The following is a 22,475-nucleotide window of genomic DNA, read 5'->3' as shown; positions in this document are numbered from 1 at the left end:
AAGAAATTCATAGAGAAATTTGGATTACCCAATATTTTTAGCAAAGGCAACTTAAAAAAAACCCAACCCACCCAACAAACTCTTAACTTCACAAGCTTTAGCTTGTTTGCTCACCTCTGTAATTGTTACATGTGTCTTCTGAAAAATGATCCTTTTATACAGAATCAAAGCTTACTAGCCAGCAGTTAAATACATAAATGTTTTCATGTCATGCAACTGTTTTTGCAGCAGGAAAGAAAAAAAATACTGTCACATTTTAATATATTTAAGTCTGCTTATGAGCATGGGAGCTAATGTAGTGTGTTATTTAAAGATTCTCAATAGGATATATAGAAATTCTTGTAGTGGCAATGGTAGTAATTTCCTTACACTGTAGGTGGAATATTCTGAATTAGTGGCTACATTATTAAATATGGAGTATTGGTGTATTGTCTTTGAATGTGATGTTTCTAGTCAATTTGGATGGGAGTTGCTTAAAATTATTTAAGGAATGCATGAAGTTTTTTATGTACTGTGTTAATGAATTGTTTTTCATAGGAGATTTATTTATGTTGGCATTTGTATACTAGGAATTGGTTTGTTAACTACTTCGTTAACATATATTTAGGTGCTTGACAAAAAGCATGTTCCTCCCTTTTATTAACCATGTCCAATCACACAGTGATGGACTCGAAAACAAAATGCTATTGGAGTCTACTATTGTGGGACTAAACTGCTTGTTTGATAGCAGTAAGCAAAATAAACAGTTTGCTTTTCTATTCAGTTATGCTTCAAAATTTCTTGCTGCTGGCTTGAAGTGTTTATTTGTATTTTAGTGGAGTGCTTTAGCAATGTTTATATAGGTTAAATTCCCCCCCCCCCGTTTTAATGGCATTGTTATTGCTTGAATGTAGTAGCACAATCTGTAGTTAAATCTTGAAAATAGATTTGCTTTGCATGTTTAACTGTTTGTTTCTTCACAGCTCCTTCAAGTATGTTGGTGAAAGACGAATACGTTCATGATTATGAGGGGCAGCCCTCATTGTCTTCTGCTGAAGGCCATTCAGTCCAAACCATCCAGCATCCACCAAGTAACAGGGCATCTACAGAGCCTTATAGCACCCCAGCCATGTTAGCTCCTACTGAGGCTAGCACTACCAGCACCACTAATTTTCCCAACATTCCTGTGGCTTCAACAAGTAAGAACGAGATTATATGAAATACTAAACTCTGAAAATGTGAAAGCTCAAAAATAATCACTGATTTTTGACAAAGTAGATCTTGTATTGGAACTGTGCTGCTGCCACACTACACTGGTAAAAGTGTGTGGCAATATGATCTAGGCAGTCTCATAAGCATTAACATAAGGGTTTACCTTGGAGCATAATTTGAGTAACTTTTCCTGGTGGCCCAGTCTTTTTTCAGTGAGACTGACACTACATGACCGTTACAAGACTCTTGAATATGCCCAAGGTTCAGTAACACAATGTTAAAACAATTGGCCAGTAACAAAAATATTATGGCTATTATTTGATTATTGTTGTAGAAATGGAAGAATTTTATTATTTTATCACAACAGCAAATGGGATAACAAACAGATATGCTGTAAGGTAGCAGTATCAAGATGTTTTAAGGCAATTCTTTAGTGTTCCACAATTGACAAAATGTATCTTCCAGTTTTAACTTGATTATTTTTATAATGGCCCACTGTACTACCAAAGTGACAACCCTAATTAATATTTTCATGAGCCTGTGGAAGTACTGCGTTGAAGTTTTTTGTTACTTTTTTGTGTGTATTTGGTACAAGTGGAAGAGTCTGGTTTGCCAACACCAAACCTCACATTTCACTCCAGCAGGACAGTAAAGCATTATGTGCGCAGCATCCTGCAGCCCTAATGTAGGGAAACCATGAAGTTTGGAGGGGTTTCACATACTCATTGTCACTTTAATATCAAAGATGTGTGAATATGATGGATTTCATGTTATCAAATTTGAATTATGGTGGAATTATGTTTTTATAATGTCTTGAATTTTAGCTGGCCACTTTTTTGTTAAAGCTAATGATGGTTTTGCCAAGCTGAGATGTGGTGTCTGTCTCCAGCAGAGAAAAAAGGATAGGCAGTTTAATTGTATTGCTTTTGCACAACAGTTTATTGTCAATAACTTTTTCTCATCAGTGTTATAATTGTTGGAGCCAAGTGGACAAGAAAAAAAGGCTCATTTTTGGGTTTTAGTTTAAATTCTCAATGTATTAAATTCCGCTAGCCCACAACAGTTTGAGAGTGCAAGTGCACTTGTGAAACTGCTGATCGGTTTAGTGTTAATGGCTGAGCTGAAGTCTTTTAAAATCAAATTCTGTTAACCTGTTCTGTAATATCTGTAGTTTTACTTTAAAGCTTAGATAATTCCTGAAATACTTACTTGGGAGGAAAAAAGCCCAGCAACTTTCTCAGGAAGGAATCCAGTTATGTGTGCAGCTCTATTCAAGAACTATTTCAAAAAAAATAAAATACCATTCCCTATGTTTTGGATGAACACAAATGAGTTCTCCTTAGGAACAGTAGTTATAACATGCTGAAAATAAACAACTTATTGGACCTGCTGCTGGCCTGTTTGGATTCACACCAAATCTATTCCAGCTATGTTATTCAGTAAAACCTGACATTTCTTCTTTCCTTTCAAACTGAAAAATGAGACGTGAACAAAACAAAGATGCACTTGATAAACGTGGTTCTTTGCATACTTTTACTCTTTAAAATATTAAGGTTGTCAGAGTCAAAATTAGTTGATGCAGAGCATCTTGCTTCAAGTTGCCCTAAGACACTCTGGTGGATGGAAAAAAATACTGAAACCAAACTTGTAGGAACTGTGTATTGCAGTTCCCCTACTTGGGTGTATTTTCCTACCCAGTAGTGCTGAGCTCTTCTTAATTAAAATTTTGGAACGTTCATTAATAGGTAGTGTGTTCTTTTACCAGGTCAACCTACCAGTATATTGACAGGTAGCCATAGTGATGGACTCTTAAAGATTGCTTCAGGGCCTCAGCCAGGAACTCAGCAGAATGGGTTTACAGCTCAGCCAGCTACTTACCATCACAGTGACTATATATATATATATATATATGCACTCTTTTTAGTTTTCTAAAACCAGTTTCCAAATGTCAGGAGAAATAGAGGATTAGAAGTGAGATACAGAAAAAAAATCCCTTTAAAACCAGCCACTCCTTTCTTTTTCTAGATAGTACTACAACTTGGACTGGAAGTCGGACAGCAGCCTACACACCTACCATACCTCACCACCAGAATGGCCATCTTCAACATCATCCACCTATGCATCCTGGGCATTACTGTAAGTAGTGCAGATTTCCAGATCACTTAATTTTCAATTTTGTTGAATGGTAGGGGTTCATTTGTGATTACTGTTTACCCCCAAATACTTTTTTGTTGTTGTTGTTTAATATTACAGACCTACCATTACTGTGTTTAGTATTTTCTGACAGTTAAGTATAAAAGCCTGATGGACTTTCCTCTGTTAAAGCAGCAGAGATTAGAAACTCAGATAGCTATACTGATACCATCTATATTATACATGTCTTACTATACCTAACAAAACTAGCATTTCCTTTCTAAACCTCTTTTTTTAAGGCTTTGCAATTCTGTACTAAATATTTCCTTTGCTGAAAAGGAAGTCAATTTAGAATGTGTTGTTTTCATATTTTTCTTTCAAAACTTGGAAGTTCTTGGCTGTTTTTATTTTCTGAAAATTTTAAAGTCATACTAAGCTTTGGAAGACGTGTGTCCACGTACCCTAGCCAGTTTAAAAGAACCTTGTGAAAGCTCATGCAGTAAAGTACTTGTCAATAAACTGGTCTTGCCACAGCCTGATTCATGAGTACATTTGGCACACAAACTTGAATCTCTTGTTTTAAGGTACAGGAGATGGGGAGGAAAAAAGTGATCAAACTGCTAGTGTAAGTGTCTAGCATAGTATATGTATTATAAGAGTATAGTGGGGAAAAAACCCACCCAAGTTAAAGTTTTTCTAAATTTTGTGGCAAAAAGCTAGAACAGTTCTTGGTCTTCTAATATAGTACTTAACCAGATCACCTGTTTGCAGCAGTCATGGTTAGCAGAGGGGAGAATAAACTGTGAGCTGATATTACAGTGAGTTTTCAGCTTGTCTCTATCGAGAAAATTGTGGTTTAGATACAGTTATTAAGTTTCATTACTTTGGTCTGTTAGGATCCCACTTCATCTGTCATCTAGTTTGTCAGAAATACCAGAATGTAAAAAAACTTTAGTGGTGCTGTAGATATTCTATAAATGTTTTTCAGTGCATGTATCTTTCCATAGTTACTATTTATAACTGGCTGGTGGTACTACATAGAGCTTTTCTTGGCTACTGCCATCTCTCATTTCAGAAAGTCACATGTTTTGACACCTACCAGCATTGTGCTTCTTTTGATATCTTGTTGCAAAAGCTGCTCTTACTTATAATACTATGTTTAAATTTTTCCTTCTTGTTCTCTGCTGCCTGTAAAGGACCCAGTTAATTCATAAAAGTCAAGAGATTAAACTGACGAATACCAAGACTATATTAATTGTATTTTTTTTTTATTAGAAAATTATTTCTCTAGGGCTTCTTTCCATCTTCAGTGAGTTTCTTATGGTTAAGTCCACAGCATGCTGGGCAACTTGTTTTGTGATTGATGAAACTAATGAAGTGTGGTTTCTGACAGACTTGTATCACCTGCCTCTATACACTGATTCTCTCCTTGCACAACTTGGGGACAGATGTGAAGTCCTATTTCTCTTATGTCTCAATGCTATATCTGGTTTCTGTTCTCTCCTGGAGCCGGGTATGGCTTGAGCAGCATGCAGCCTTTCCTTCTGGGATACTAATGGAGCTCTTTACTCAACTTCTGAATTTTTAGGAAACCTCCAGGAGTGTAATTTTTCTGTGGGCATTTTTATCCCCTGTCAGATTAGGCCAATTGATTCAGAAATTACTGGGATTTATAACATCAGGCATCCTCACAAGTCTTTTTTTAATAGGAAAACAAGCGAAGTAAGAAAACATTATTTTTCCACATGTAAAACAAATGGCATGTTTTCTTTTAAAGGGCCAGTTCACAATGAACTTGCATTCCAGCCTCCTATATCAAATCATCCTGGTGAGTAAAATCTAACATGTAATGCTAACTTATAACTTTGTGGTTTAAGTTTGATTTTTTTTTGTATCAAGTACTCTGAAATTTGAGAGATATAAATTCCAAAGAAGAGGAAGAATTTTGTGATTAGGTCTTGTTTTGAATTTGGACATCTCTTGGAATGGTGACATAGGCTGTGAACTGAATTTAATTGAGATGCCTAAGTCAAAGATTGCAACCCTCAAGCCCGCACTGAGATGGTGCCTACCCTGGAGGTATCAGAACTCTGAATATCCTTGATCCTAAACTTTTCAAGGTGCCTGTAGTTGTACTTTTTGCCTGCTTAGAAATATAATGGAGTTTAGGTCATGCCAAAGTTCTCTTCAATCCATAATCTAGTCCATTGTTACATCCAGATGCCCTGAAAGATAGATATTGTGCTGCTTAGCATTTTGGTGCTGAAGTTCCTCATTGGATCTTTGCATAAAGATTGTTCTTTACAAGAGTCTTCATTATCGGTAACAGTTCAGGGAGCCAAGAAGGTTTTGTCTTGTGGTGCAGGCTAGCTCTCATGTAGGTACAAGGTGATATTCTGTTTTTAACAACAGCAAGGCTGTTGCCTGCATAGGGAGATCTGCATAGTGGAAAGCCTAAAAGTTTAACTTGTTTATTAATTGGCTAGTGACTAAATCCATACCAGAAATAAAAATGTTGATAATTGCTGTCTAAACTTAACTGTAGCTGAATTTTATTTCACATTATTTACTATGTCTCTTTCACTCTATTGATTTCATCCTATTCAGTCCTCAGAGACATGAGTATTTATTTGAAGATAAAAAAACTTAAAGTAATTTAGGCACCTTTGTTTATTGTTTTCTAATAAAACCAGAACAGTTTCTTGAGGCAAATAGGTGTACTGTTGGGTGCTGCTGTTTATAATGAATGAGTACCACTTACAGCACAGGAAGAGCTCTTCTTCCTGTTGGCTTATCAGGCTGTTGTGTTTAGGTCCTACTGCACTAAATATGTCCAGTCATTTCTTGAATGCTTTCAGGGATTGTGACTCCACCACCTCCCCGGACGTCCCATTCCAATGCTTAACCACCCTTTCAGTGAAGAAATTTTCCCTAATATCCAATCTAAACCTCCCCTGGCACAACTTGAGGCAATTTCCTCTTGTCCTATCACCTGTTATTTGAGAGAAGATACTGACCTCCGCCTGTCTAAAACCTCCTTTCAGGTAGTTGTAGAGAGCGAGGTCTCCCCTGAGCCTCCTTTTCTCCAGGCTAAACATCTCCAGAGCCCTCAGCTGCTCCTCATAGGACTTGTGCTCCAGACCCTTCACCAACTCTGTTGCTCTTCTCTGGACAAACTCCAGCACCGCAATGTCTTTCTTGCAGTCAGGGGCCCAGAACTGGACACAGGATTTGAGGTGTGTCCTCACCAGTGCTGAGTACAGAGGGACAATCACTTCCCTGGTCCTGCTGCCCAAACTATTCCTGATACTGGCCAGGATGCCATTGGCCTTTTTGGCCACATGGGCACATTGCTGGCTCATGTTCAGCTAGCTGTCAACCAACACCCCAAGGTCCTTTTCTGTCAGACAGCTTTCCAACCACTCCACTCTTCTTCGAGCCTGTAGTACTGCATGGGGTTGTTGTAACTGAAGTGCAGGACCCACCCGGCACTTGGCCATATTGAACCTCATACCGTTGGCCTTGGCCCATCGATCCAGCCTGTCCAGATCCCTCTGCAGAGCCTTCCTGTCCTCCAGCAGATCAACACTCCCACCCAACTTAGTGTTGTTTGTGAACTTACTGAGGGTACACTCGATCCCCTCTTCCAGATCATCAATAAAGATATTAAACAGGGCTGGCCCCAATACTGAGCCCTGGGGAACCCCACTAGTCACTGTCTGCCAAGTGAATGTGGCACCATTTACCACCATGCTTAGGGCCTAGCCATCCAGACAGTTTTTAACCCAGCGAGGAGTGTACCTGTCCAAGCCATGGGCTGCCAGCTTTTCCAGGAATATGCTATGGGAGACAGTATCAAAGGCTTTGCTGAAGTCCAGGTAGACATATGTTATGGTTTGATGTTGGTGTAGTGTTAGTGTTTTTATGAAAATATACTTTTTTAAATGAGTGTTGTGAGATGTGATTAGGGATAGAGTAGAGCAGGTTTGAGTTTAGAAATAAAGGAAAAAAAAATATTAACTTATTACTATAATAAAAGATATACACTGAATTTAGAATGAATTTTTAAAGATATTTTTCTTTTTATTTAATTTTTAATAAAATATAGTGAGATAAAATTTAGACTTTTAATTAAGTTACTACTTTTTAGATAATTAATATTTAGTTTATTAGGGGAGAGAGGAGATTTTTTTGTATTATAGACTTTTAGGAAACACAATTGTAATTTTTTGTGGTTTTATGTTATATATGGTAACTGTTTGGAGATAATTTGTTATTGTGATACTTTTTTTTATGTTATCGTGTTTTTACTACTGTGTATGGACTGAAACTGTTTATAGGGTTCTTTATAAGGATGTTTTGTTAAGGATTAAAGAATAACAGTTTTTTATTTTGGGATAACAGTTTTTCTTATTTTCTCCTCCCCTGGGGCTGAGGGTCTTGAGAATAGAGATTTTCTTTTTTGAAGACAGAGGGCACTATTACAGTTTTTAAATTTTTTTTCTTTACTTTACTTTTGTTACTTTTTTGGTGTTACTGCAGCAGGTCACTTTTTTGGCTCTAACTATTACATCTTCTTAAAAATGTAGTCTTTGTTGCAGGAGAAATTGGTTTAGTTTATGGTTATATAAGAAAAGTTTAGCTAAAAGTCACTCTATTATTTCTATTTATTTGGGATTCTTTCTCTATCTTTTTTTGACATTTTGGGCTCTAGGCTGTCTTTTTTTCTTTCAGATTAAGGAGGATTAATGTTTTACAAAGTTTTTATTGTTTAAGAAGGGCTGAAATTTTGGCTTGCTCAGAACTCTCATGGCCAGGCACCTTCCCCCCCTCCCTTCTCCTTCTCCTCTGCCGGCATACTGCTGGCACATGATATTAAATTTTCAGGTGGCTCTGCCTGTCTCTCTCTCTCTCTCTCCCTCTGGGGCGGGGAGCAAAGACATCTCAGTTTCTCTCTACTCTTCTGTCTGCAGGGGCCGACCCGGTTCTAGTCTTTTCACACCCTGGGCCTACCTCTCTTAGGCTGCATGGCTTCCACTCCCCCGCCCAGCCTGTGGCTGGGCAGGGGAGGTCTACACTCTTCTGCTGACTGGAACTAAAGAGAGAATTCTCTTGGGAGTTTTCTGCTTTTAATCCCCTGTGTTCTCAGAGGCACGTCTAATGCCTTCAGTAGTCACTTTAAACATCAATATCTGAATCTAATTACTAATTAGTTTAACCCCAACTTCCTGAAAAAAACTCACTTCCTTATCAAACCAAAGCAACATAGTAGCTCCTTCCAACTGCCATCTTTCTTTCATAGCAAATTTTTTAAATAGTAGGAGTTAAAAGGCACCACTTGGCTATTAAAACATGCCATTTTGTTCTGCTCCCTTGCTTAATACTTCCTTGTTTTAGCCCGTACCTGACTGTGTGCAGACAAGGTCACTATGTGATCTTTGCTTTTTCTCCAGTTGCTCTGCTTTGCAAATCTGTTTTGCTTTGCAGGGAGGATAGAGAAAACTGACTTCAATTAGGATAGGAGGCAATTACTCCTATCTTAAGCCAGATCTGTTTCAAAGTTAGTTTCTGCTAGCCTAGCCATGAATAGGCATATATATCTATTACTTCTGTATGCTAAAGCTATAGTCATATAGTGCAAGAATGCAGATGGCTTACAAAATCTTACTGGAACTATAAACTGTACAAAGATTTGTAAAATCTACAAAAAGCCCTAGCATTATGTTGTGTCCCACCCCTACACGGAAAGGAGCACCCAATGTTTGTAGATGCCTGTGGTCAGAAAAGAATGGCAAAAGCCAAAAGGGTCCAAAAAACCCTCACAAAGTTTTATTAGTAAACTATGTACTCTGCATGGAAATTGGTATATATTTTTCCCCTTAATAATGATGATGATGCTAATAATAACAATATAATAAAAATAAAGAGGGGAAAAAATAGAAAAATGAAAGGGAGATCAGAAAGGGAGGAAAGGGGATCATCAGTCCTGGGTCCAGCATCAATACAGATGACAGGGAGTCCTGGGGATGCCACCTAGGCTCTGTGGGGGTACCTTCTTATAGGTAGTTTTTCCCTGCCCTGGGATTAAGTTCCTCCCTCTTCATGTAAGTGAGTTAGCATGTGCAGTCTGTTCTTCTGAATCTTTCTGGAAATTAGTCGGGGGATTTGAAGTTCCTTTGGTGGTCTCGATTCCCCTCTATTGGTCTTGCCTGCTCCTTGATCCCACTTCTGAGCTTCCACTGTATGTTGTGTTGTCACCATGGACCTGAACAGGAAAATTTGCTCCAGAAAGGTGCTGCTGTACCTTCATAAGGCCCCCCTTTCCAAGGCACATCATGTTCTAGCTTGCCTGCTTGAATGGTCATCAGTGTTTGAGGCATAGCAGTGCATTAACTCCTTACTGCCCAGGCTTCTACACATTGATGTGTGCTTTAATAAAAAAGACAAGTCCATGTTTGCTGTAGTATGTAGTAATTTTCTGTGCTAGTAGATGTGTCTTTGTCTATCTGAACTTCCTTATATGAATGTGCACTCTTAGTCTGAATGACAAATGCAGTTGCAGAAGTCTTGATTGATTATCTGAATGGGTTTGTTGGGGTTTTTTGCACCTTTCAGTCAGTTAATTGTATATATTCTTTAGCTCCAGAATATTGGTGCTCAATTGCATATTTTGAAATGGATGTGCAAGTCGGGGAAACGTTTAAGGTCCCTTCAAGCTGTCCAATTGTTACTGTTGATGGATATGTGGATCCTTCTGGAGGAGACCGTTTTTGCCTGGGCCAGCTTTCCAACGTGCATAGAACAGAAGCCATTGAGAGGGCAAGGTATTCTGCCGATCCCAAAATCTCCAGATGTCTGTGGTATTTGAAAATATTTTGGTTTGCCTTCAGTGTGTGCCTCTCTTTTGAAATCACAAGTATGGTATGTTTCTTTGAACTGAATTAACTATACCAGAGTAAATTTTTCTAGGCTGCTCCTGTAACACATTCAAAATGTGAACTGTGTGACAAAGCCCTTCAGAGCTTTGCAGTAGTAGCATGTTGCTTTTCATTGCTTTCAAAGGCTGTGCCTTCAAGGATAAAATTGGCAACTCGTGTCATTATATATGCAAACTGAATATTAGTTCTTCACACTAGAGAGTGATGTGAGAATAACTGCAATATACAGATTTGTCAAAGGAGCAAAGGAAGGTTGATAGAGAGCTAGTTGGATTTTCATTCATTCTCACCATGCACATGCTATGCTTTGATGTGGAACTGAAGCAATCTTTCAAATTTTTTTCCACTCCTTTGAAACTAAAAGGAAGAAAATTATTCCATGTCTTCAGAAATGTTGCCTTGTGACAATCAAAATGCTAGTTTGCTATAATGTGATCCAAACAAACATACAGTTCTGCATTAAAATGTTGCTTTGTATATGTACTCGATTGACTTTCTATTCTAGAATACTTGTGGGATTTTGCACTTCTGAACAGAACTGAGTGTGTTTGGTATCCCAACTCTGTATTGTTAATGACTGAGGTAGTTGCAACTCAAATATCATTGCTTCTGCATTCTGTGTTTCCCATAGATCTTTACATGGTATTACAGATTTATTTTTTTTTTAATTTACAGATTTTGCATAACAAATGCTAACTTACACCTAAGATAATAACTACAATTTCAAGTCCTTCTATGAGCAGAGTGCTGGAGAACTGTTTATGGTTTATTTAGGAAAGGTCTTATTTATAGTATGTATACACAGATGCATTGGATCTGTTTTTATTTTAAGGTTGCACATAGGTAAAGGGGTGCAGTTGGAGTGCAAAGGAGAAGGTGATGTGTGGGTTAGATGCCTCAGTGACCATGCAGTCTTCGTTCAGAGTTACTACCTGGATAGAGAAGCAGGGCGTGCACCAGGGGATGCAGTTCACAAGATTTACCCAAGTGCATATATAAAGGTTGGTTTGATGTTCCTAGATGAAAATTGTAGGGGAAATAGCATGTATTTGAGTCTTGTAAATGTTAGAGAAGCTATGAGACAATGAAATAAATGTAACTTGGCTTTGAAAAACCCTAAAAATTTCCATTTGACAAGTCACTTAAGATGACTTTTAAAACTGACTAAACTGAAAGTGTCATCTAGATACTATGAAAGTAACTAATTTTGTATTTTGTCACAAGCAATCTTGATAGCAGTTTTTTGTATTTTTAGCCTTACAGGTTTAAATTAATTGCTACTAAACTTTTTAGCATAGGTTATCTGTTTCTTTACTTTCTCTCTCCAAAACAAGAAAAGTTGGGAAGTTAGGTATAAATGCAGTAGAAGTGTATGTTAAAGTGCATGTTAGTGTTATGAACATGAAGTGATCCAGAGGTCACAGAACATTGCATGGAAACAAATTATTTTGAGGATGTTCTTACTTAGATGTGCCTCTGCCATACTTGAAACTTTATTAAGGACAAGTCACACTTGTAAAAGTACATTTTTTAATTAAACTGCTTGAAGTTTACATTGATTTTTTTTAACAAGCTTTCTAGTATGAGAACAGAGTTCCTGTGTATATATATTAGTGCTAAACCTGATCACAAAGATATAAAATACCACCAACCTGAAACCTAGCTGCTAAAACTTCAGACCTGTCAATTATTGGTATTTCTTTTAAATAGGCTAACACATTTCAGTAAAACAATGAAGAATAAAGTCTGACAAAGTTAAAATGGACTTGTTGGCATCCATTTTTATATGCCTAATTTCTGGAAATACTGGGATTTAAAAGTTAGGATTTTATCAGTCTGTAGTATCCTTCACACTTTGATCTTGCAGTCAGTCCCACACATGATACTTCTGTAGCCTGCTCAGTTCAGCCAAGTTCTGGTAGTGGCAGTAATGTCATATAAGAAGAGTCTCTAAGAATCAGCTTTAATGGATTATTTCTGTTAGAAATTAAACGAGTTAGGGAAGGTTTGCTTTTACCCAAGTGTATGGAGAGATTGTACAAGTTGCTTTGGGAGAGTAGAGAGGTCCAGATTATTTGGGCTGGGAGTTGAGAAATTATTTTCTTTATTGCTTTTGGTAAATCTAATAGTTCAATATTATTATTTTTTTAAAGGTGTTTGATTTACGCCAGTGTCATCGTCAGATGCAACAGCAGGCTGCCACAGCCCAAGCTGCTGCTGCTGCTCAAGCTGCAGCAGTAGCAGGAAACATCCCCGGACCAGGATCAGTAGGTGGAATAGCCCCAGCCATTAGTAAGTGCATTAACTTCTTGGTTTCCTTTTTTCCTTACCTGAAAACAAATAACACAGCTTTCCCTCATAACAGCACCCGCCCACTGCCCCTGCAACAGTACAGACAGACTTGGAATGAAATAGCAGGAGTGGGGTAAGGTAGGGCTGGGATGGCATTTTGGTAAGTCTGTATTCATTCACTTTGTACCCGTTCCACGTACCATTTTTCACTCTGTGGTCTTCAGGGAATGTTGGATATGGAAGTGGCTGCTTATTGTACTGCAAGAAGTGTTGCAGTATGACAGAAAGCATGTTATGTACAAGGTCAAATAGCATAACTCTATTACTTTAAACAGAGATACTTTTGGCTGCTTGGATCCAAGCTCATAAAAATATTACTCAAAACAATAGGGATTACTTGGCAACAAAGTCCTTGACTATGTTTAGGAAAAATTAAGATCCCTGAGAAGAGGAAGAAGAGAGTGTGAGGGTGGGTTTTTTTGTGGTTGGGTTGTTTTTGTTAGTTTGTTTTTTAAAGTTATTCTGGGCTAGAGTTTTCTTAGTTACTAAATTCTAGATTCTTGAAATTGTACCTAAGTCCTTTTAAAAGTGTAAGTACTTACATGTCTCAGGCTGCTTTATGTGCCATAGTGTTTTCTGTATTCCTTGTATTGCCACATGGTTCTTTCCAGCTATCTTACAAATTGCTGAAGGCATCTTAAGGAAATGTGTTTAACTTTTGTCTTAGCCATACTTGGCGATTTGAAGTTTGCCAGCAGTATTCATCTTTTTATTACATGTAAGTAGTGTTGTTTGTTAATCCAGCTTCCTGCAGGTGGTCAGTCTGATTTCCTGTGCTGAAAATACAGCATTTGGCAAACATCAAGAATAAGTGTATTTTTACTTCTACATAAGGGTTACATGTATTGTATCACGTAAGACATTGGGTGTCATCCTATCTGCTTTATTATAGAGTTTTATATTTCAGCACCCTTCCAAGATTGCAGAATGATGAAAAAAAATTTAATTGTAAGAAACGCAAATTAATTGCTGCATTCATTATAGCAGAGATCTAGAAATATGGACTGGCCTTGGCTGTGGTGAGAGGGAATTGTATGTGAAGCAAAAGACAAGCAAACAGGAATGGCTAAACAAACAGATGATAGAAGAACATGTCTGAACACTTACTTGAAACTTCTGTTTAGGTTTGTCAGCTGCTGCTGGAATTGGTGTAGATGACCTTCGACGCTTATGCATACTCAGGATGAGTTTTGTAAAAGGTTGGGGACCTGATTACCCAAGGCAGAGCATCAAAGAGACACCATGCTGGATTGAAATTCACTTACACCGTGCCCTCCAGCTTCTAGATGAAGTACTTCATACAATGCCTATTGCAGACCCACAGCCTTTAGACTGAGATCCCTCTGCTGCATTGCTACAGGCCATTATATTGTGAGGGTGATGGATTGTAAAATACAGTACTGTTTATAACCTGAAGATATAATTTACTTTTGTTCTACTTAATCTTTTAAACCCAGGTTTTAAAAATGTGTTTGCCATCTTGCTCTAAGCAGAAAGAAATTAAACATTTGGATTTCAGTTATTTTCAGAACTTGTCATAATGCAGGGCTTAAGGTGAAAGGTAAGCACCTTATAGAGACTTTATAGTATTTGGTTTGTTCCCTTTGAAACTTTCCTTCTCTATTATGGTATCTTGGTGATAAGTCTCACAGGAGCCTTTTGTATGCAGAATATATATTATATATATATTTATATCTGAAAAGTCCTTCTACTAGTTACAAACATTTACCTTGTAGCAACTTTAAAGTTCCAGCTGATTTGTGATGTTCTTTTTAGGGAACAATAGTTAACAGAAGACTTCTTTATTTTTTTTACAATCTTGTTATGATTTTTCCAGATTAAAACATAGAGGCTGCCAAAAAGTGAGGAGTTGAGACATATGTTGTTGGCACTGATTAAAAATAGCAAGGAAAAAAATGTGGCTTTTCCTTCACTAGTTTTTTAAAAAAGATATCTTAGATTTTTATTTATATAGACAGGTGAATTTTAAAACACTAAAGGTAATGGATACTTTCAGTGCTGACACTCAAATAACATGAAATACCTAGTCTGCAAAGTTGCCACTGAAATTGCATAACAAGCACCTAATGGAAGGATCATATTTCCATAATTACTACTGACTTCTATGATTTTACTCAACTAAAATTTGGCAGGCATTTAAAGAAGTTGCATCACTCTTTTTACTTGCATATACCATTAAATCATGTATAATATTGCATCAGTGTTCAGTTTTTGTATCTGTTCACCATTTCCACTCAGGGCAAGATGGCAAACTTGTTTTTATAGCTTTTGGTTATTTTAAGCCCTATGCCATCAATGACCGTATCAATTGGCAATGACTTTGTATAGAGAATTTATAGTAAAAAAAACTGCTAATGTATTGTCTGTGTGACAGATACAATGTGTATGCTTTCTCTCTAGCTAATAGTATAAATAAAATTATGAAAAGCCTGATTTTTATAAATTTAGTTTGCTTATATAATGTAATTCTGCATCTTGAAACCATTGATCTTGAGCGATGGATTCCTTTCCTTTGCAAAACCTGCAGCAGCCAATAGTGGTAGGAATTTTTGTTGGTTTAAATTTGCCAGGAACAAGTCCAACTTTTCTTACTTCCACTGCTTCTTAATAAAAGCATGTCCTGAGGATATATCTTTTTGACTGTTTGATGGGGTATGGAGAGAGAGCAGGAATTCCTTCTTTTTTAGCATGTGTGTAGGGAGTTGGAGCTCAATTAAACAGGCTTAGAAGGACATACACTGAAGTCCTTCAAGTGCTGCAGGATCAGTCTGCCTGCTGTGCTGAGCTGACCTGGCAGCACAGCTGGAGTGGTTAACAGAAGCAGAAGTCTTGGAAGAGATTATTCAAAAGCTTTTGGACAAGTTTCTTGCATAGTTTCAGGAATCTGTAGAGGGCTGTGACACAGTGTTTAGTTATTGCTTCTCCCATATGCTGGAATTCTTATGAAGTCAGCAGTCATTGTTTCTCTTAGGTGTGGAAGTACAGAAGACAGATGATCTGGGAGTAATGGCCAGAAATTGATCCATTATCTCTGTATTTTCACTAACAGTGCTGTCTTCTTCAGACTAACTTCTAATGAGATCACTTTTTCTTTTCACTTATGTGGCAACTTCTTGATGTATGGGAAAATAGTGTTTGCTTTCCTCATGGCCTTTAGTTTAAAACCTTTTCCATTTTTCTTTCTCTCACAAGTGATGTATTTTGTCTGCAAAGCAAGCTGTTTCACAGTCTCAAGGAACACTCTCAGTAGAGGATTCAGACCACATCCTCAGAGAAGCTTATTAACCGGCAGCTTGGTTACGCTTCAGCCACAACGGAAACCTTGATTTGGGGGAAGAAATTAAAAGCCTGACTACATGTTTTTCTTGCCAGCCTTCCTATTAGATTATCTGTCCTGAGCTTACTGCTGGGTTCAAGGTGCCTCAGTGTTTGGAAAGTATGTAACCTCTTCTGCCTGATTAATTGTTTATAACAGGCTGTTCGTTTGATTAGGAGTCCATGAGCTTACTCCCTATTTAACTTTGTGGCTTTGCAAGGTGTTTTTCTTGGTGGATGACTGATCTGTATATGACTGCTTCACAGACAACTTTCTGTACCAGTTGCTTCTGCTTTGATTGTGCCAAACTTTGGTAAAATAGTGAAAGATTACTTCCACCTGTTGGTGTATTTGCCTGTACTATGGTCTGAAATAATTCAACTTTTAAGATTAGTTTTCTTTGCAGATGTTTTGCAAGTCTCCTTAAGTCTGCACCTACAGTGTAGTATTTAGATGGCCCAAACTGTTTGGAATAGAACAACAAAATAATGTCAGATGAGTTTATCAGAAACAAGCAATTGCAGGCTCCACGTCAGGAGAAATCTGAGCATTGTATGAGGCAGTACAAATACTGAAAAGGCATTCATCTTCTCCACCAGGCAGTTTCTGATAAGATGCTGTTGTAAGTGTAAAAGGTCAAAATGAGAGAATCTCATTCTTATTTCTTAATATGCATTTAACTTAATTTTTTGTACTTTTATGACAAGGCATAAAAGGTAGTGCATAATGGATTAGAAGCCCTTCAGTGGCTGCACACTGAATCTTTTGAGTCTTGCATTTGTCTTTTTCTGAGAGTTGAAGAAGAGCTACAGCTACTTGATAGCCATGATGACCCCTATACATGCAGCAGGCAGGAATGTCAAGGATGCCAAAATTGTGTCTCCTTCAGCTCTGAATGTTTCAAATTCAGCAAGTATTTTTTCAGCTAGCAATCTCCTGCTTGCAATCCTGTTCCCATGTCTGCTCTGCTTAGTTCTTTCAATGAAGCAATTACCTCTGTGTTTCTCACCCTTGATTATGTGCTCCTCAAAAAACACATTGTGCTGGAATACTATGTAATTTCACTTCATGTACTGGTGAGCTGGGATTAACACCAGAAGGTTTAGATTGCTTTATCTGTGTTACTGTTAGTTTTGAAAGCTAGGGCATTTAAGGTTAACATGGTAGAGATGTAGGAGAGAAAAGCTTTTCTCTGGAATGGTTAATACTTAATTCTACAGGAATCCCTTGGAAGGAGGCATAACCGCTAAACAGTGGTGGTTGAAAGTGGTTGTTCCTTTCATCACTTTTCTGGACTTGATGAGAATGATGTGCTCAGAGACCTGGAGCTCCTGGCTGTGATATAAACCACTTTGTTTACAGCTCTGGCCTACTGAAGACCTGAGAAGTACCCTTCTGCTTTCTAGGGAGGGACCTATACTGCAAACAAGACAATGGTCTCCCCCAGTCACCAAGGAGGTCTGTAGCAGCAGTACTCATTGAACCTGTGTCCAACTCCTGTGCCTTACCTTTGAGACCATCTTCTCGTAACACTTCTGATGACAGCATTCTCTCTGTGTGGCTCAGGAACAACTGCCTCTGTTCTTTTATTAGGAACCATTACAAAATTCGTATACCAGTGTATATAGGAGGGGCTTCTGCCTGTAAACCGTTCAAATGTTATGTCTTGATAGTGGTCTTTATTGAGGCATCTTTAATCTCTTCTTTGAAGAGTAAGTGCTTTAGAAAGAACTGTCTCCTCAATTTTCATTTTTACTCTGTTACACAGTGACTGGGTTTGCTGGTCACTTTAATGCAGCCAGTTAAAGACAGACACACGGATCTTCATCTAAGTGGGATTCAGACTTCATTTAAGAAATCCTCTTTCCTCCCCTCCTTCCTCTCAGGCCCCATGCTAATTAACATCTGCTCTATAAAATTCTAAGATGCTTAGTTGTCAGGTATTTTTAAGGATGCAGTTTTGGAGAGGTTACTTTCTTTTGGTTTTTGAAAGACTTTAAAAGCTATGGTCTTGCCTGGTCCTGCTGATAACAGGAGTATTTCCATGACTGGTATCAGGTTTTTGAGGACCATGGCATTGTTCTTGGGACTGAGATTTGCAAGTTGCCTGTCATAGGCATGTGTGTGAACCAGCTTTGTGCTCATGCTTTTAACCTCTGATGCACTTTGGTCCTGGACAGGGAAACAAAAATGGAAAGTGCTTCTCCACCAGCCCTAGGAGCTGGATGCTGAACATCTCCTTTTATTGTGTCATTCACTTGCAAAACACTCTTCTTGATTGTGTGTTTCTGAAAATTATCTAAGGTGTGTGACCATGCTGACCCAAAGCTGCTGCACATGATGCTGCTGACATCCCCAAGAACTGACTTGACTTTTCAGCAGCGTGAAAATTTCACTTGGTGAGACCTCGTGAAAGCAGAACTACTGTCAACAATACCTCAAGAGGTTTTGACACTGTTGGCTGCTGTTGTGCCTTTTGAGTGATACATCGCTCCTAAATTTGCAGGACTCGTATAAGTTCACCAAAACCACATAGCACTTTCTTGCTCCTGTACCTTTTTCTGTGTCTTTCTGGTGAAGTTTTGTAGCAGGACAAAGTGATTCAGCTGGATTGAGAGCTGTGAGGTACCCACAATCCAAAACCTGATGTGAGAGGGGTTTTTTTGAGCATGAAAGCCTAGTTAAGCATTTCTTCTTTCAGCCATTGCCTTTTGATAAGCGGTCAACAGAACTCCCAGTAGTTCCTTTGTAGCTTACTGTATGTTTTTCATTCAACCTAGTTTGTGGATAATATACTGTAGTTACCTTTCCTGAAATTCTGTTACAGAGTATGTTTTTGATTAAAAAAGGTAAAGAATCTAGTCTTTGGCTTCTTTATTTCACTCAGTGGAGAGCTTTTATCCTGTTTCTGGTCAGCTATCGGAGCTGCTAGCTCGCGGTCTTGAACTGTGTCAGGGCTAGGGGCGCTTGCTGGAGCAGAGCTGTGGTTCCAGAGGGTCCCTCCTCGGAGTCCCATGTCAGATACTTGGGTACAACAAGTATCAAACCCAAAGCCAAGGTCAGTTTCCAGTGTAGAAATGTCTCTGGGTGCCTGCAGGTGTGCAGATACCAGTCTGCCTTAAGCTGGTGGGGCACAACAGTTCTGTGGGTGTTCATGTTAATGAAAATTGCTTCATTTAAGCCACCAGCCAAGCTGTGTGTGGGTCTCAGAGGAAGGACCAGAGATCAGAATGAGTGCCAGGTGTGGGTGAGTGATTGCCATCCCATGTTAAAAGTTGCACAGGAGCTCTACTCCACCTGCTCCTGCAGTCAGGCTGCAGAACTCTTCCCAATAAATGAATCAAATACCAACCACCACAAGTCATGCAATGTAGGAATAAAGCAGGAGGCAGGTGATGTGTCTGTAATGCTGTGTCTCCTCATCTTCATAAGCAGCTGCATCCCAGGGGGAGAGAAAGGGAAAAAACATACACCAACTGTCTTAGTTTAAAAGACAGGTGTCTGCCAAGGAAGGCGGGAACTTCCCTTGGAAATGGAAAATATTACCCCCTTCCCTCCAAATTATTATAATTTTGAAATTAAGGCGCTTTCAGGCAAAGATATTGGAAAAGGAATAACAGTTCTTTACTTATATATGTGTGTATAACAAGGCAAACAAACAACAACAATGGCAGGAACAACAAACAAAAACAGAAACCCAGTAACAGCCTTCTCTCAGCTGTCAGGCACTTTCCCCTTTGGTGCAGTTATGGTCACAGCTGGCAGGGATGCTGGTGGCTCCTGGCTGGGCAGGGCAGGTGCGATGACTCCCCCACATCTGCAGGGGGCGCTGTGGTGTGAGCTTGTGGGAATCCAGGACATCCCTCTTGCTGCCCTGGCTGTCTCGAGACCCTGGCAGGGGGCTCGGAGACCTTGGCATGAAGTCAAAAACACCTGTGGCTTCGATTTTAGCCCATGGAAAAAACTGCCAACTTTGTATGAGGAATTACAAGCCACAAGGGTTTGAGTAGTGTAATAGTTGAATTAACACAGGGTGAAAAAGTAGAATTTTGGGGCTTTTTAGAATGGGGTTCAAGGGGACAAGATGGAGGGATTTGGGTGTGTCCTGACCTTCTTCTCCTTCTTCTTGTCCTCCATGTCTTGGTGTGATGGTGACACTTTTCTATTGGTTTAAGGTAGAGACACACTGTCCAGCATAAATGATAGATATTGGCACATTATTGTAAACATAGTACACGTAGTTTTTAGTATAAAATGTAAACACCGCCCTAGAGGGCAGACAGAATGCCATGGCCGACTTGCTAGACAGAGGTCAGCAGGTCAGAGAAACAATGTTATAGATAAGAGAAAATAAACAACCTTGAGAAGCCGACCCTACGCATTCAGACTTCTTCTTTGGCTACACGGGCTGGGAAACAAGGACTTTTACATTCTCGGGGTCATCTCAACACCCAGACCCTGAGATGAGCTCAGCCATCCCTCCACACAATAATGGCAGACGAGCTGGTGGAAGAGATAGAAAAGGGACTTCCTTTACAAACCCCCAGGGGCAGTCTCAATGCCCCTCCAGATGGTGAAATGGGCTGTAGCAGGAACCTCAGAAGCAGCAAGCTAGAATGGCAGAGTCAAGCAGACCCAGGGTGACAAAGTGTAGCAGAGACTCTAGGGCCATGCCAGAAGCTGCAGGGTATCCAGATGTCAGGTTAAAATGTAGCAAGAAGCCCTGAAGCAGTGGCAGAAAACAGCAGAGCTGGGCAGGGAATCACTCCCCTGGGTAGCTCACCAGCAATGGCTGGTCCAGAGGTTGGGCTGTGCAGAGGGGGCAGCCCCGTTAGGGGATGGGGTGCTCCTGGGTCCCGGCATGGCATGCACTGGCTCTGGGCTCCCAAGCAGCAGAGAAGCAGGCCAGTAAACTCCAGTTACAGTGCCGAAGAAAAAGAAAAAATAAAACTGGGCAAAAACCACAGGGCAACAGTATATCATCAGAGGGATCGTGCCGTGTGGCCACTGAAACGAATCGCCCCACTGGAAGGAAGCAACCCCCCCCTTCACCCCAACTCTCACAGGAATCTTGGGGTCTCATGCATCATGATACTCAGGGAACTGGGGGGGGGGGGGGGCAGCAACCACCCTGGACACAAAACAAAAAACAAACCCCAAAATGGATACGTCTGGATGTGACAGCCTGGTCAGAGAGCGAGAAAACTAGATAAGTTTTCCCAGAATCGACCTGAGAGACTTTAGGGAGTTGAAGATAAACAATGATAGCTTATTATTATAAACAACCTGCAGGTGTTGTTTTCCTACTCTCTGTTTTCTTGTTTTTCTCAAAGATTGTTTATAAGAAGGGTGTCTTGTTAATTAGCCAATCAGGTGAAATGTATTAACTGAATGACCAATCAAATCTACCTGGATTGGAACAGCTTATAAAAGGAGCAGTTCCAAATATATGGTGTGCACGTTATGCCAATCAGCCTTCTGATGAGTCTGTGTCATTTCTTACTCAATAGTGATATCTGGTGACCCTGATGTGATTTGCATTGGTCAGCCCTTTGTGGATCGCGGGACAGACGAAGGGACGCCTCAGACCCCCACCAGAACTCTGCCGGGACCCCGCGGCACCCGTCCAGCCCATCCGTGTCTGGACAACCTCTGTTCCTCCAGAGAGGTAACGACCTTTCCCCACATCCTCCTGGAAAGGACTGGGATTGCAGTTTTGCCCTGATAGCTTAAAAGCTCAGGCGGGAACGAATTCCCCAGCAAAGCAGACAGTGTTATGAACAGTTTCCACGTGTTCCCCAGAGATGCAGGCAGGGCCTTCCTAGTTCCCATGGCACCACTAAAAAAACTACTAACTCTAGCTAAGTACCGATATTGAAATGCTAATTAGCTAATTGCTCTGTTTGTTTTCTCTAAACTACCTGGAGATAACTGGCCTCCCACCCCTCCACGCTGCCATTCTGGGACTAACATGCAAATAAAAACCCCTTAGGATCATGGGAGTATTTTTAGGAGATAAAAATGAATATAAATCAAAAACTGAACACAGTAGAGGAGTCTAGACAAATGCCCTAGCTGAGGAAGAGGGAAACACATCCCCTGATTGACTTTTAACCGTCGCCATCACCTAAGAAAGAACAGACTATATTAGGCTCTGAGAAGCAGGGAGATAGGGACAGAGAGCCCTGGTGCTGTCACCACGGAAGGAGCAGGGACAGCTGTTGTTCTGGACTTCAGCAACAGACTCTGCACACCACGCCTCCTCATCCTCGGGCCACCGGTGTGCCACAAGGAGAGAAGAAAGGACAGCTGCTGCTCTGGACTCCAGTGACAGACTCTGCACGCCTCCTTCCTTTCGGCTGCCTGGGAAAGCTACGACTGCGGGGGCGAGCTCTGCGTCGAGCCCCCTGCCCAGCTGATCTTTTTAATAAAGAGCTGAACATTAATAAAGGCATTAGCCCTGTTCATTTCAGTCAGTACCTCTTGCTGGAGCTTGGGGGCCAGTGTTTTCACGATGGGGAATC

The 22,475-nt window shown here is 39.8% G+C and overlaps 1 protein-coding gene across 6 annotated transcripts in view; it reads left to right on the top strand.

The window, feature by feature from the left end:
• Positions 1 to 22,252, top strand: part of LOC128821393 (mothers against decapentaplegic homolog 4) — a 31,874-nt gene extending 9,622 nt beyond the window's left edge. The window contains exons 5-11 of one of the 6 annotated variants that reach the window (XM_054002386.1): positions 963 to 1,178; positions 3,217 to 3,327; positions 5,102 to 5,152; positions 9,965 to 10,148; positions 11,095 to 11,263; positions 12,416 to 12,554; positions 21,462 to 22,252. In XM_054002386.1, the coding sequence (XP_053858361.1) occupies positions 963 to 1,178; positions 3,217 to 3,327; positions 5,102 to 5,152; positions 9,965 to 10,148; positions 11,095 to 11,263; positions 12,416 to 12,554; positions 21,462 to 21,676 (1,085 nt within the window). In that variant the 3' untranslated portion in view covers positions 21,677 to 22,252. Of the gene's footprint in view, positions 1 to 962; positions 1,179 to 3,216; positions 3,328 to 5,101; positions 5,153 to 9,964; positions 10,149 to 11,094; positions 11,264 to 12,415; positions 12,557 to 12,627; positions 12,707 to 13,738; positions 18,813 to 21,461 lie in introns of those variants that run through there. The other 5 variants (XM_054002387.1, XM_054002388.1, XR_008441094.1 and 2 more) reach the window with 5 other exon arrangements.
• Positions 22,253 to 22,475: the final 223 nt, after the last annotated feature.

This window comes from Vidua macroura, chromosome W (genome assembly GCF_024509145.1).
Source record: "Vidua macroura isolate BioBank_ID:100142 chromosome W, ASM2450914v1, whole genome shotgun sequence".
In the NCBI taxonomy this organism is placed as follows: Eukaryota; Metazoa; Chordata; class Aves; order Passeriformes; family Viduidae; genus Vidua; species Vidua macroura.
The sequence above is the reverse complement of the archived record's forward strand: the minus strand, read 5'-3'. Positions and strand labels throughout refer to the sequence as shown.